This window comes from Mustela lutreola, chromosome X (genome assembly GCF_030435805.1).
Source record: "Mustela lutreola isolate mMusLut2 chromosome X, mMusLut2.pri, whole genome shotgun sequence".
In the NCBI taxonomy this organism is placed as follows: domain Eukaryota; kingdom Metazoa; phylum Chordata; class Mammalia; order Carnivora; family Mustelidae; genus Mustela; species Mustela lutreola.
In genome coordinates, this window is record NC_081308.1 from 14740751 (window position 1) to 14755360 (window position 14610).

The following is a 14610-nucleotide window of genomic DNA, read 5'->3' on the forward strand; positions in this document are numbered from 1 at the left end:
GCAGGGAGCGTGGTGTGGGTGTTCAATTACAGGACCCTGGGCTGATGGTGCAAGTCAAAGACAGACACTCAACCAACTGAGCCACACAATCGCCCCTCCTTTTTCAATTTTTAATTGAGTTATTATTCTTTTTATTATGGTGTTACAAGAATTCTTGATATATCCTATACACATCACTTATTAGATAAATGATTTGCAGATAGTCTCTCTCAATCTGTGGGATATATTTTCCCTTTCCTTATGGTATTATTTGCAGCGCAAAATTCTCAATTTTGATGAAATCCAATCTTCTCTCTCTCTCTCTCTCTTTTTTGCTTGTGCTTTTGTTGTTGTATTTAAGAAGCCATTGCCTAACTCAAAGGTATGAGGATTTATTCCTATATTGTCTTCTAAGAATTTTATACATTAAGCACTTACATTTGGGTATCTGATCCGTTTTGAGTTAATGTATGTGGTGTGAGGTAGGGCTTTAACTTTATTCTTTTGCATGTGGCTATCTAGTTGTCCCAGCACTAGCAGTTGGAAAGACTATTCTTCTCCCAAGTAATTGTCTTGGCACATTTGTCAAAAGTCAATTGACGATAAAGGTATAGGTTTATTTCTAGTCTTTAAATTGTATTCCATTGATCTGTATCTCTATTCTAATGCAAGTGATACACTGTCCCGATTAGTGCAGCTTTGTAGTAAGTTTTGAAACTGGGAAATGTGAGTTGAACTTTGTTCTTGTTTTTTAAGATTGTTTCAGTTATTCTGGCACCCCAGCATTTCCATATGAATTTTAGAATCAGCTTGTCAACTTCTACAAAAATGCCAGCTGGGATTTTGTTAGGGATTATTTTGAATCTGTAGATATATTTGGTGGCCATTGCCATTTTATTTTTATTTTTTAAAGATTTTATTTATTTATTTGGGGAGGGGGAGACACAAAGGGAAAGGGTGAGACAGAATCTTAAACAGACTCCCTGCTGGGCACAGAGCCCAACATGGGGCTCAGTTTCTCAACCCTGAGATCATGACCTGAGCCAAAACCAAGAGTCAGATGCTTAACCGACCAAGCCACCCAGGCCCTCCTGGTTATTGCCATTTTTTAAAAAAAGATTTTGTTTATTTATTTGACAAAGACACATTGAGAGAGGGAACAAAAGCAGGGGGAGTGGGAGAGGGAGAAGCAGGCTTCCTGCTGAGCAGGGAGCCAAATGTGGGGCTTGATTCCAGGACTCTGGGATCATGACCTGAGCCTAAGGCAGATTCTTAACTGTCTGAGCCAACCAGGCACCCATGGTTATTGTCATTCTAATTATTAGGTCTTTGAGTCCATGAGCATGTAATATTGTTCTATTTATTTAGCTCTTTAATTTCCTTGAAGAAAGTTTTGGTTTCTCTGTGTAAAAATCTTGAATTTCTTTGTTAAATTCATTTCTGAGTATTTTATTCTTTGTAGTGCTATAGAAAGTAGAATTGCTTTCTTAATTTACATTTTTGGATTGTTCATTTCTAGCCTATAGAAATACAATTGTTTTTTGTATACAGTGCAATCTTGATTAACTTGTTTATTAATTCTAATAGTTTTTAGTAGGTTCCTTGGGATTTTTTATATACAAAATCATACTATTTCTGAATGAAAATAGTTTCACTTTTTTTCCAATCTGGATGCCTTTTACTTCTATTTCTTGTTTAATTGTCCTGGCTACCCTCTAGACTAATGTTGACTAGAAGTGGTGAAAGCAGATATCCTTACTTTGTTCCTGTTCATAAAAGGGACACATTCAGTCTTTCACCATTAAGTATATCAGCCATGTGTTTTATGTAGATGCCTCTCATCAGATTGAGGAAGTTCCCTTCTATGCCAAATTTATTGAGTGTTTTTATCATGAAAAAGTGTTAGAGTTTGTCAAATGCTTTTTCTGTATCTATTGAGAGGATCATGTGTTTTATGTTCCTTTTTAAAAAATTAATATGATATTTTTAAAATTTCAGATATTAAACAGACCTTGATTCCTTGGATAAATCCCACTTGTTCATGGTATATAATCCTTTTTATACATTGCTGGGTACAGTTTGCTGGTATTTTATTGAGGATTTTCCATCTATATTCATTTTTTTTTTAAGATTTTTATTTATTTATTTGACAGAGCAAGAGAGGACAGGAAGAGCAGCAGAGGGTGAGGGAGAAGAAGGCTCCCCACTGAACAGGGAGCCTGATGTGGGGCTCGATCCCAGGACCCTGGGATCATGACCTGAGCCAAAGGCAGTTGCTTAACCAACTGAGCCACCCGGGCGCCCCAATATTCATTTTTTTTTTAATTAAAAATTTTTTTCAAGTAATCTCTATATCCAACATGGGACTCAAACTCACAACCCTGAAATCAAGAATTGTGTGCTCTACTGACTGAGCCAGCCAGATGCCCCTCCATCTATATTCATAAGAGGTGTTATAGTGATGTGTAGTTTTCTCGTGATCTTTGGTTTTGGTGTCAGGATAAAATATTGGCTTTGTATTATAATACGGGTATGTATAACAAGATGGGTAGTATGCTCAATACTTTTTTTGAGGAGTTTGTGTGTTTGGTATTAATTTTTCTTTAAATGTTTGGTAGACTTCACCAGTGAAGCCATCTCATCCTGAGCTTTTCTTCATAAGAACTTGTTCGATTACTTACTCAATCTTTTTATCTGTTCTAAGTCTGTTCAGGTTTTCTATTTCTTCTTAGTCAGTTTTGGTAGTTTGTATCTTTATAGGAATTTGTCCATTTCTTCTGGATTATCTAATTTGTTGGTGTATAATTGCTTATAGTATTCCCTCATAACCTTTTATTTCTGTGAGGTCAATTGTGATGACCCCTCTTTCATGCCTGATTTTAGAAATTTGAGTCCTTCATTCCTTTTTTCTTGGCCAGTCTAGCTAAAGTTTGTCAATTTTATTGATCTTTTTGGAAGAACCAATTTTTGGCTTTATTGATTTTCTCTATTGTTTTTCTGTTTTCTATTTCATTTACAGGCACACCACAGAGATACTGCAGGTTCAGTTTCAATCCACTGTAATAAAGCAAATCTTAGGGCGCCTGGGTGGCTCAGTAGGTTAAAGCCTCTGCCTTCAGCTCAGGTCATGATCTCAGGGTCCTGGGATCGAGCCCCGCATCGGGCTCTCTGCTCAGTAGGGAGTCTGCTTCCCCCTCTCTCTCTGCCTGCCTCTCTGCCTACTCGTAATCTCCATCTGTCAAATAAATAAATAAAATCTTTAAAATAAATAAATAAAGCAAATCTTACAATAAAGCAAGTCAGGAGAATTTTTCAGTTTCCTAGTGCATATAAAAGTTATGTTTGCATTATACTGTAGTCTGTTAAGTGTGCAGTAGCATATCTAAAAAACAACATGTATACTTTAATTTTATTTTTTTTTTTAGGATTTTAGGCTTTGGCCTAAGAGAATATGGTGACTGGTTTGATCTTCTAACCAGACCACTTAGACTTTCTCCATATCAGCAATAAGGCTGTTCCATTTTCCTATCATTTGGGTTTATTGGGATATCACTTTTAATTTCCTTCAAAAATTTCTTTCTTTGCATTAAAAACTTGACTAACTTTTGGGCACAAGAAGATTAGTCTTCAGCCTCTCTTGGCTTTCAACATGCCTTCCTCACTAAGCTTAATCATTTCTAGCTTTTGATTTAATATAAGAGGGGCGCCTGGCTGCCTCAGTCAGAAGAACATGTGACTCTTGATCTCAGGGTTGTGACTTTGATCCCTACATTGGTTGTAGAGATTACTAAAAATAAATAAATAAACTTAAAAAATATGAAGTGAGAGACCTTTGACTCCCTTTAACTTGAACATTTAGAGGCCACTGTAGGTTTAATAATTAGTCTAAGTTCAATATTGTTGTGTCTCAGGAAATAGGGAGGCTCAAGGAGAGAGAGAGAGATGAGGGATGACTGGTCAGTAGAGCAGTCAGAACAGATACAATATCAATTAAGTGGCTGTCCTATGTGGGCATAGTTTGTGGCAACCCAAAACAATTACAATACTAAAATTAAAGATCACTGATCATAGATCATCATAACAAAATAATAATGGAAAAGTTTGAAATACTGTGAGAATTACCAAAATGTGACAGAGACACAAAGTGAGCAAATATTATTCGAAAAATGTCATTGATAAGCTTGCTCAGTGCAGGGTTACCACAAACCTTCAATATGTAAAAATACCTTAGAAATACTATAAAACATTTATGCCTATAGTTTTCCTCTATTCTTTATTCTTTCCATCTGTTTTCTTTCAGTTTACTCTTTTTTTCCTAGTTTTTGAAAGCAGAGATTATGTTATTGATTTGAGATCTTTTTTAATATAGGCATTTGTAGCTACAAATTTTCTTCTAAGCACTATTTTGGTTATGTCTCATGCATTTTGACATATTGTGTTTTAATCTTCATTTATCTTAAAGTATATTCCAATTTCTCTTGTGATTTCTTCTTTGACCCATTGATTATTTAGGATTGTGTTGTTTGATTTCCTTGTATTTGGGATTTCCCCAAATTTCTTTCTGTTATTAATCTCTAATTTATTCCCTTTGTAGTCAGAAAAGATACTTTGTATTATGTTAATCATGTTAAATCTATTGAGACTTATACGGTGGCGTAGCATAGGATCCATTGTGGAGAATGTTCCATATGTGATTTAGAAAAATGTATATTCTGCTGTTGTTGGGTAGAGTGTTTTATACATATCTATTAAATTTAGTTGGTTTGTAGTGCTGTCCAAGTCTTTTATATCCTTTTTTATTTTCTGCCTCATTGTTATATCCATTATTGAAAGTAGAATATTGAAGTCCCCAACTATTATTGTTAAATTGTCTCTTTCTCCCTTCAATTCTGTCTGTTTTTGCTTCATATAGTTTTGGGCTCTGTTGTTAGGTTCATATATATGGTTACAATTGTTGTCTTCTTGTCTGACTCTTTTATCATTATAAAATATCCCTCTTTATCTCTAGTAATATATTTTGTCTTCAAGTCTATTCTGTCTACTATTAGTTAGAGTGTAGCCACTCTAACTCTCTTATGGTTGATGTTTGCATAATACACATTTTTTTTGTTCTTTTGAGCTCTTTGTATCTTTGAAACTAAAGTGTATCTCCTGTAGAAAACATACAGTTGGGTCTGCCCTCTCTGCTTTTTGGGGGAGGGGATATATGACTCATAGCCACTTTACTTCTCTCTTCTTCCTTTATTTAGAATTTATTTTTGTAAACGGTCGAGGTGGTTTAGCATTCAGACAGATAACTATGCTAGCACTGTGTTAAAAAAAATAGCCCCTTTCCACTGAATTGTAATACCCCCTTTGTCATATATATTATTCCCATATATAGTTCACTAAGTTTATGCAATTTCTATTATGTTCTGCTCATGCATCTGTCTTCTTTTGTGTTAATACCTATTGTTTGGTTTTAGCAACTTCACAGTAAATTTTAATGTCTGCTATAGCAAGTCCCTCTTTATTTTTCTTGTTTTTAAAAATTATCTTGGATATGCTCAGACATCAGTTGCTTATGTAAAACTTGGAAATCAAAAAGAAAACACCAGTGGTAATCCTTTTAAAATTTCACAATACATGCACATACATACATACATACAAAAACACTGACCACCTACTAACAGGGTATGTGTGTAGTTAGGCAATTCATTTGAAGTGGAACACATTAAAACAAGACACAGTGGTATGGTTTATGTGTCTTTCTTTCACCCAATAATTGTTTTGTTACCATAGGGTGAATACTATGGAAAGTAGTGCCATCAGGATATTGAAAGAGAGAATGCTTTCACGAAAAACTGACCTCATTCGTGCTTTCCAACTTCAAGACCGCAGTAAATCAGGTAATAAAATTATGTTATGCTTACCATTTCTTAACGTACCAGCTTACATAAAAATCAGTTTTTACTTAATTTTTTTGCTCCCTTAAGATTTCAGTTTTCTATTTTTACTAACGAGGAAAGATAGAGATAAAAATAAAATATAATCCATTATGTGCTTGAAAAAAGCCATATTCCTCCTTTGCAGGAAGTTTCTTTCAACTTAAAACAACAGCAACCCTTCTATTTTGGTATCTCAGACTAGATACTCCATAAGGCCCTCCTGCTAAGTAACAGCTAGCTTCTAGAGGATACAGAATTTTAATGCATCTACCAGCCTCACAGTAAGATAAATATGTAGGAAACATTTTATTTTCCCATGAAAGGTTTTTTGAAACCATATTTGGGGCATGGAGTAGCAAGCAAGCACAAAATAGTAGATTGTCCTGAGGGCAAATGCTAATTTTGGTGTAACACTCAATCCTGAGACTAAACCATGGGATAAAAGAAAGATGGATAAGCTGAATCTGAGAGTTCTACATTAAGCCTGGGCCCTCAAAGAGGCTACGGTAGGCCTATGTTTGTAGTGCCCCCCACTCTTGGCAAGCAAATGCAAATCCATGTTCAAGGGATGCATCCCTAATTTTGGCCACTAATGTATCCAGAGATTAAGATCAACCACGAGCTCATAACCAAAGATTGTGAAACAGCGAGGCAAGCTACCATGAGTAAGAGTCAACAGAAAGAACAAACTACAGATTTAATTCCCTAAAGACATCAGATATTAGAATTTTCAAATGCAAATACAAACAACTAAGAAATGTTTAATGAAATAAAAGATGGAATTGCAGACATGCATTTGAAAACAATTTGAAGAACCAAATAGATAAAAAAATATACTTGTTTAAGAAAACCCATAACGGATGGGTTAAACAGAAGATTAGACATTGCTTAAAAAGGAATTAGAAATATTAAGTGTTATGGACAGTAAAGTCAAGTCTAACATACATCTACTCAGGGTCCCAGGAGAAAAGACTGTAAGAGAGGATATATTTGACATGATTATGGCTGAGACTTTTCCAGAACTGATAAGCCAACTCACATTCACAGGTAGAGAGGTACAGTGTTTCTCAAACAGGATAAAAAAATAAATACACACCTATACACACTTGTGGAGAAACTACAGGACACCAACAGCAAATAAAAATATCTTGGGGAGCACCTGTGTGGCTCAGTGGGTAAAGCTTCTGCCTTCAGCTCAGGTCATGATCTCAGGGTCCTGGGATGGAGCCCTGCATCAGGCTCTCTGCTCAGCGGGTAGCCTGCTTCCCCCTCTTTCTCTGCCTGCCTCTCTGCCTACTTGTGATCTCTCTCTCTGTCAAATAAATAAAATCTTTTTAAAAAAATCTTGGAAGCAGAGAGAAATACACATTGCTACAAAGAAAAAACAGTTGTACTGTTATTAGACTTCTCCATAGTTGCAATAGAAACCTGTAAACAGTGGAGTCATATATAAAAAATACTGAAACCAAAACTTAGAGAAAGATACAACATGAAAACACAAGACCAAAGTTGTAAGAGCTCTATTAATATTAGACAAAGTAGATTTCAAGGAAATATACATTACTCAAAATAAAAAGGGACACTTTGTAATGATAAAATAGTTTGACAATTGAATCCATTCTAAATGTATATGTATTGATTTATAGCCTCAAAAATATATTTAAGAAAATCAACAGAACAAATAAAAGTAGATAAATCTACCATCACATTGGGAGATTTTAATACCCCTTTGACTAAAAGAATTAACGGACAAAAAGATTAGTAGACTTCCCCTAAAAGACGTATATAGAACTCTGCACCCAACATTGCAGAATATACATTTTTGTCAAGCACAAATGGAACATTTACAAATATTGATCATAAACTGGAACAGAAGGCAAATCTCAACAAATTTTTGTATAAGAAACATACAGAATAAATTTTCTGTCATAGTGAATTGACAGAAGGTAGCCAGAAAATTCCCTGGGGCTTAGAAATAAGAAATATAATGCTAAATAGCCCTTAGATAAAAGGAAAAATAACAGTGGAAACTAGAATTCTGCAACTGAATGAAAATGCAACATATTGAAACTTATAAGATACAAGTTAGAGAAGCACTGAACATACATATATTTTAATATTTTAAAAGATGAAACTAAGATCAACAAAGTAAAAAAATAAAGATTCTTTGAAGAAACTAGTAAATCTGATAAAACACTGGTAAGGAGACAGACAGAGAAAGAGAAATGATCGATGCCAGAATTGAGAAGAGAGATGTTACTACAGACTTTACAGATATTAAAAAGCTCATAAGATGTATTATAGAAACTCTTATGCTCGGGCACCTGGGCTTTGTCATTAAACATCTGCCTTTGGCTCAGGTCATGATCCTGTGGTCCAGGAATTGAGCCCTGTATTGAGCTCTCTGCTCAGCAGAGAGCCTGCTCCTCTCTCTCCCATTTGCCCCTCCCCCTGCTTGTGCATGTGCTTCTCTCTCTGTCAGATGAATAAATAAAATCTTAGAAAAAAAAAGAAACTCTTGTGCTAATAATTAACACTTTATATTAAATGGACAAATTCCTAAAATACGTTACACATACCCACTGTCTTGCCAAAACAGACACAAAAAGAAATAGAAAATCTCAACAATCCTATAACTGTTGAAGAAAATGGATATGAAATTTTGCAACTTGTCCCAAAGACAGCTTAGTTCAGATAGCCTCATTAACCATTACAATATACATTTAAGAATAAAACCAGTATTATAAAACTCTTCCAGAGAATGGAAATACAAGGGATATTTCCAAGATTATTTTAGGAGGTCAGCATAACCTTGATACCAAAACCCAACAAAAACATTATGGAAAAGGAAAGTTAATAGCTAATCTTGCTCATAAACTTAGATGAAAAAAATCCTAAATGGAATATTAACAAAAGGTTAAATTACAACCAAGTTTGGTTTAGTCTAGAAATGTTAGGAATTGTAGCTTGTTTTAACATTCAGAAATCAATCAGTTTAATTCACTGCTTTAACAAAATTAAAGAAGTTATGATTCTCCCAAAATAAGAAAAATTGTTGGATGTGTTTTACCTTGATATCACACTTAGAAAACTAAAAACAGAAGAAAATTTCCTTAATCTCATAAAGGATGTCTAACAAAGCCTATAGAAAAAAGCACACTTGATGGAGTAATGTTGAAACCTTTTCTTCTAAGATGGGGAATGAGAGAAAGATGCTGAATAATTCCCATCCCCCAACGTGTCCATAGCCTAATCCCCAGAATCTCTGAATGTTACCTTACTTATATGGCTAAAGGGATTTGCAGATGTAATTAGAACAATGATCTTGACCTAGGGAGACTACCCTGCGTTATCTAGGTGGAATCGATATAATCAGGATGGTCCTTTCAAGAGGGATGTAGGAGGAGTCGGAGTCAGAGGAAAAGGGGATGTGCTGATGGAAGCAAATATTAAACAATACATCCTGAAAACGGAGGAAGGTGCCTCAAGTCAAGGAATATAGGCAGCCTTTAGAAGCCGAAAAGGGGAAGAAAATGGGTCCTCCCATCAGAGTTTCCCAAAGGAACCAGCCCTGCTGACACTTGGACTTGGCCCAGCAAGCAGATTTTGGGCTTCTAATCTCCAGAACTTTAAGAGAATAAATCTGTGTTATTTTAAGCCACTAAGTCTGTAGTAATTTGTTACAGCAGCAGTAGGAAACTAATACAGATGTGTACTGTCAAGATTGTTCAACACTCTATTAGGGATGCTAGCTACTGCAATAAGGCAAGTTAAATAAGATGATAAGAATTAGAAAGGAAGAAATAAAATGTTACTATGTGTAGACAACATAATCGAGTATACAGAAAACCTAAATAAAGACAAAGAAAAACTCTTAGAATTAATAAGTGAATTTAACAACTTGTAGAACACAGTGTCAATACACAGAAATTGATTGCATTTCCATATATTAGTATATTGGTTAGAATCTGTTGAGGACTCAGAAACCACAGCAATCATTTGAACAGGGAAGTTTAATATAAAGAATTATTAACTAGTTAAAGGTGATTAATTACTAAAATGGCTAAAAGAGAACTCTAAAGGATACAGGAATAGAAATTATAGGGAGCAGCTATTATCTCTAAGGCTAAGAAAGTGTACCCAAGGAAGGAACAAACTTAGAATAGCCCCCTACTCCCTCCAAGGCTAAGATTCAGATCTCACTGGACAGGGAGTGACTGTGGCTCACTAGGTGGGGTGGAAGTTCGCTCAGGTGTCTCATATCAAAGATGATCTATAGCTGGTGGGTCAGGACTGAAGAGGATGGAGCCACCCACTGGGGTGCCAGCAAAACCCTCTTTAGGCTGTGTACCACTGAGTCTCCCACACACTCCTGGCAAGGAAGCCATTCACTCTGGTATTGGTAAAATTCACTAGATAGTGGGTGCCAATGCATTTCCCACACACCTCTGGCAACCATGCTGTGCTATAAAAGCAAGAAGGAAAGCATACCAGAGGTATTTCTTCTGCCAAGTCTTAGAGCATCCTTCCTGTGCCCTCTCTTGACATCATACCAGGTGCCAAAAGAGAAATATTTACAGGGTTCAGTTCCAGTATCACAAAACAGGGCAAAGAAGGGTAGATTTGGAGCTGGGGGGGGGGGGGAATAAACTAATAACAGATAGAGCTAAGAATTAACTTTTAGATAATGAGAATCTTAAAAGATACCATTCACAGCAGATAAGCAAGAATTGAGGAATGAGCCTAATGACTGATGTATGAGATTTCTAAAATATTATTAAAGGAAATTTAAAAGGATTGGAATAAGTGGGTAGATATTACTGTGTTTAAGGGCTGAAGTTATCAAGATATAAATTCTTTTCAAATTGAATTATAGGTTCAATGCACCAAAAGGGCATGTACAAAAATGTTCTTAGCAACACTGTTTGTGATAGCCTCAAACTGGGGATAACCCTGATGCCCACCAAGAGTTGAATGGATATATAAATTGTGTGTATTCACACCACGGAATGCCATACACCAATGACAATAAAGATGCTGAAACTGAATAGAAAACATGGCTGACTCTCATGCACTTAGTGTTGAGCAAAAGGAGTCAGACTCCCCCTGAAATATATACCTCGTGATTCCATTTACATATGGATCAAAAAAGACAAGAGGTTAATTATAGTGATAGAAATCAAGATGGCAGCTCTCCTTAGGAAAAGTGGGTGGTGGTAGTAATTGTGAGAGGCCACAAGGGGGCCTTTTGAATATTGACAGTGTTCTTTTTTTTTTTTTTTTTTAAACTTTGAGTTTTTGTTTAGGTTCCAATTAGTTAACAAACAGTGTAATATTAGTTTCAGGTGTGCAATATGATGATTCAGTACTTTCACATGTCACCCGGGTCTCTTCCCCTGTTTAACCCCATGCCCCCACCCACCTCCCCTCTGGTGACCATCAGTGTGTTCTCTATAGTTAAAAGTCTATTTCTTGGTTTGCTTCTCTCTTTTTTTTCCCTGTGCTCGTTTGTTTTGTTTCTTAAATTTCACATGAGTGAAATCATACGTATTTGGCGATGTTCTATTTCTTATCCTTGGTGGTGGCTACATAGGAACTCCCTCGTGACAATTCACTGAGCTCTGAATTTATTTCGTGAACTTGTCTGTATGTGTTGAACTTTAATTTTTAAAAAAAGAATATGGCCAGCAAACACATGAAAAGATGCTCATCATCACTCATCGTCAGGGAAATGCAGATCAAAACCACAGTGAGCTATTACCTCACACTTTCAGAATGGCTAAAACCAACAATACGAGAAACAACAGGTGTTGGTGAGGATGTGGAGAAACAGGAACCTCCATGCACTATTGGTGGGAATGCAAAATGGTGCAGCCACTATGGAAAATAGTATGGAGGTTCCTCAAAAATTTAAAAATAGAACTACCTTTTAATCTGGCAATCACACTACAGGGTGTTTACCCAAAGAATACAAGAGCACTAATTCAAAGGGATACACACGTCCCTATGTTTATAGCAGCATTATCTACAACAGCCAAGATACAGAAGCAATGCAAGTGTCCATGAATGGATGAATGGATAGAGAGTAGTGGTATATGGACACACAATGGAATATTACTCAGCCATAAAAAAGAAAATCCTGCCCTTTGCAATGACACAGATGGAGCTAGAGAGAATTAAGCTTAGTGAAATAAGTCAGAGAAAGACAAATACCGTATGATTTCACTCATCTGTGGAATTTAAGAAATGAAAGAAGCAAAGGGATAAAATGAGAGAGAAAGAGAGGCAGATCAAGAAACAGACTCTTCACTCTGGAGAACACACTTCTGGCTACCAGAAGGAAGGTGGTGGGGGAATGGGTGAGACAGGTGATGGGGATGAAGGGGGGCACTGGTCGTGATGAGCACAGGGTGATGAGTGGAAGTGGGGAATTTCTATATTATGCACCAGAGCTACGGTGCCTGTTGGGACAGATCACAGAGGGGAACAGGAGGAACCCAGGCTTCGAAACCCCGGGCCTTCGAAACTTGGTTCTGCCAAGTAAGTTGCATTTCTTTACCAAATTATCAACCAATGATATGGGCTTTGTTGTTATTGTTGTTGTTATTGTTGTTAGGAAAACTTTCTATGGGCCAGTGGGCCTTCTCCATGGAGAACACTTTGGGGCTGAACTTACCATGGAGATCCCTGAGTCCACATCTGGTAACCACAGACAAAAATGGAAATATTAACTACATGTCCACCTTCCAGGATATCCACATTCAGAAACCTGTGAAAGAGGCAAGTGAAACGTAGCTCCAGCTAAAGCCTGTCTGGAGCGATGGGGCGCCTGGGTGGCTCAGTCGAGTTAGGCATCAGATTTTTGCTTTTGGCTCAGGTCATGATCTCATGGATTGTGGGATCGAGCCCCAAGTCAGGCTCTGAGCTCAGAGTGGAGTCTGCTTGGGATCCTCTCTCCCTTTGCCCTCCCCCCCACACACATGTGCTTACTCTCTTAAAAAGAAAAAAGCAAAAACAGACAAATAAAACCTGGCTTGAGCAAAACACCCTTCAGACGACCTATAAGAGGAACTCAGTCCTCTGAAATGTTGGGGATGGTGCGCCTGCATGGCTCAGTTCGTTAAGGGTCCTGGGATCAAGCCTCGCATCAGGCTCTCTGCTCAGTGGGGAGTCTGCCTCTCCCTCTGCCCCTCACCCTGCTCTCATGCTCTCTCTCTGACAAATAAATAAATAAAATCTTTCTTTAAAAAAAGGAAAAAGAAAAGTTGGGGAGTGAGAATCATCTAATGGATGGGTGTGGCAGTCTTGGGAAAGGCCTAAGGATGCTCTCCCAGGTACATTGTGATCTGTTTGTGAAATTTGTGCCTTCTAAGGATAGGCAAGATGGAAAAAGAAGGAAAAGGCTTCTGCAAGCAAATCCATGTCAAATATATGATTCTCTGACATCCATTCTTTCATTCAACTCCCCCTTAAAATACTCAGCAGAGCCCCTGTTAAACTGTAAGGGTATAGACTAGCTGACATGACATTTTATGCCTTAAAGACTTGTAAACTTTAGAATCTCTTATTAAAATGAGAATACCGCAGGAAGAATTACCAGACACCACCCCCCATACTTACTAGTTAACAACCCTTTGGCAATTGGTTATAACACTGGCTGAAAGGGAGCTGATGGGGACTGAGATTGGGGTGATTGTTTGCAGGGGAGATAGCAAAGTAAGAGCAGAGGGAAGAAAAGCAAAGTGCGAGTGGGAGAGTGAAACACCCACACAGAGAAGGCTTTAGGCTTTATCTAAGAGGCAGTCAACCGTGATGGCCAAACCCATAGGCCTTGGCTTTAGGCAGCTGAGAGTCAGATCCCCTTTACCAACTATGTGAACCTTGAGAAACTGAACTTTACCTGTTTTCTAATCTGGAAAATGGGCATAATAATTCTGTTCCCCGGGCCTCTTGTTGAGGACAGAATGAAATGAAAACTCTCATGGAGGGTTTCCCATGGAAAACTCTTCTCATAGAGCCTGCACTCGGTTTTCTCAGTAAATGTTGGCTGCTGTTCCTTGCTTCCTGAATGGCATGGGCCCTGTCCCCTGACCCACGCAGGCTGCACTTGGTTCCGCATACAAGAGCATGGTCTTGTCTTTGATTAATGAGGGCTGGTCCTCCAAGGAAGGCCTGTCATCTCGTTTCTATCTGAATCACATCCTTTGAACTGGTGATAATGTTTTGTGTTTGCTACATTTACTACAATTGACCTGTGTTATTAATTCTATGTGTTTTAACACTTAGAACATCTTTATTTTAGGCTCAGTCTACTCTAATTGAAACTCTGTACAGATACCGCTCTGACCTGCAAATCATCTTCAATGTCATTGACTCTGATCACTCAGGTAAACGAGCATTGATTAGTTCGATAGCAGTAGAAGGCAAAGGCTAATCTGTTTCTCGGAAAGCAGAATTCAGCTTTCATCTGTTGCATTCTTTGCCCAAACTTGAATTAACCTGGGCTAGGGGGATGAATAAACTTATGTTAAATATTATTATTATTATTATTATTTAGTTTGTCTAAAAACTGTATTTAAGACCTTACTGTCCCTATAGGCCTCTGCATCTATTGGACAAGAATAGCTCCTTTTATAAGTCACCAGCACAGATGAAAAGATAATTTCCTGGCCATTTAAACATAGTGGTTACTCCAGGCAATAAA

At 37.2% G+C, this 14610-nt stretch overlaps 1 protein-coding gene across 1 annotated transcript in view; it reads left to right on the forward strand.

Moving 5' to 3' along the window:
- Window positions 1-14610, forward strand: part of PPEF1 (protein phosphatase with EF-hand domain 1) — a 112152-nt gene that overhangs the window by 96459 nt on the left and 1083 nt on the right. The window contains exons 17-19 of the mRNA XM_059158383.1: window positions 5761-5867; window positions 12523-12686; window positions 14209-14293. Coding sequence (XP_059014366.1) covers window positions 5761-5867; window positions 12523-12686; window positions 14209-14293 — 356 coding nt within the window. The remainder of the gene's footprint in view (window positions 1-5760; window positions 5868-12522; window positions 12687-14208; window positions 14294-14610) is intronic.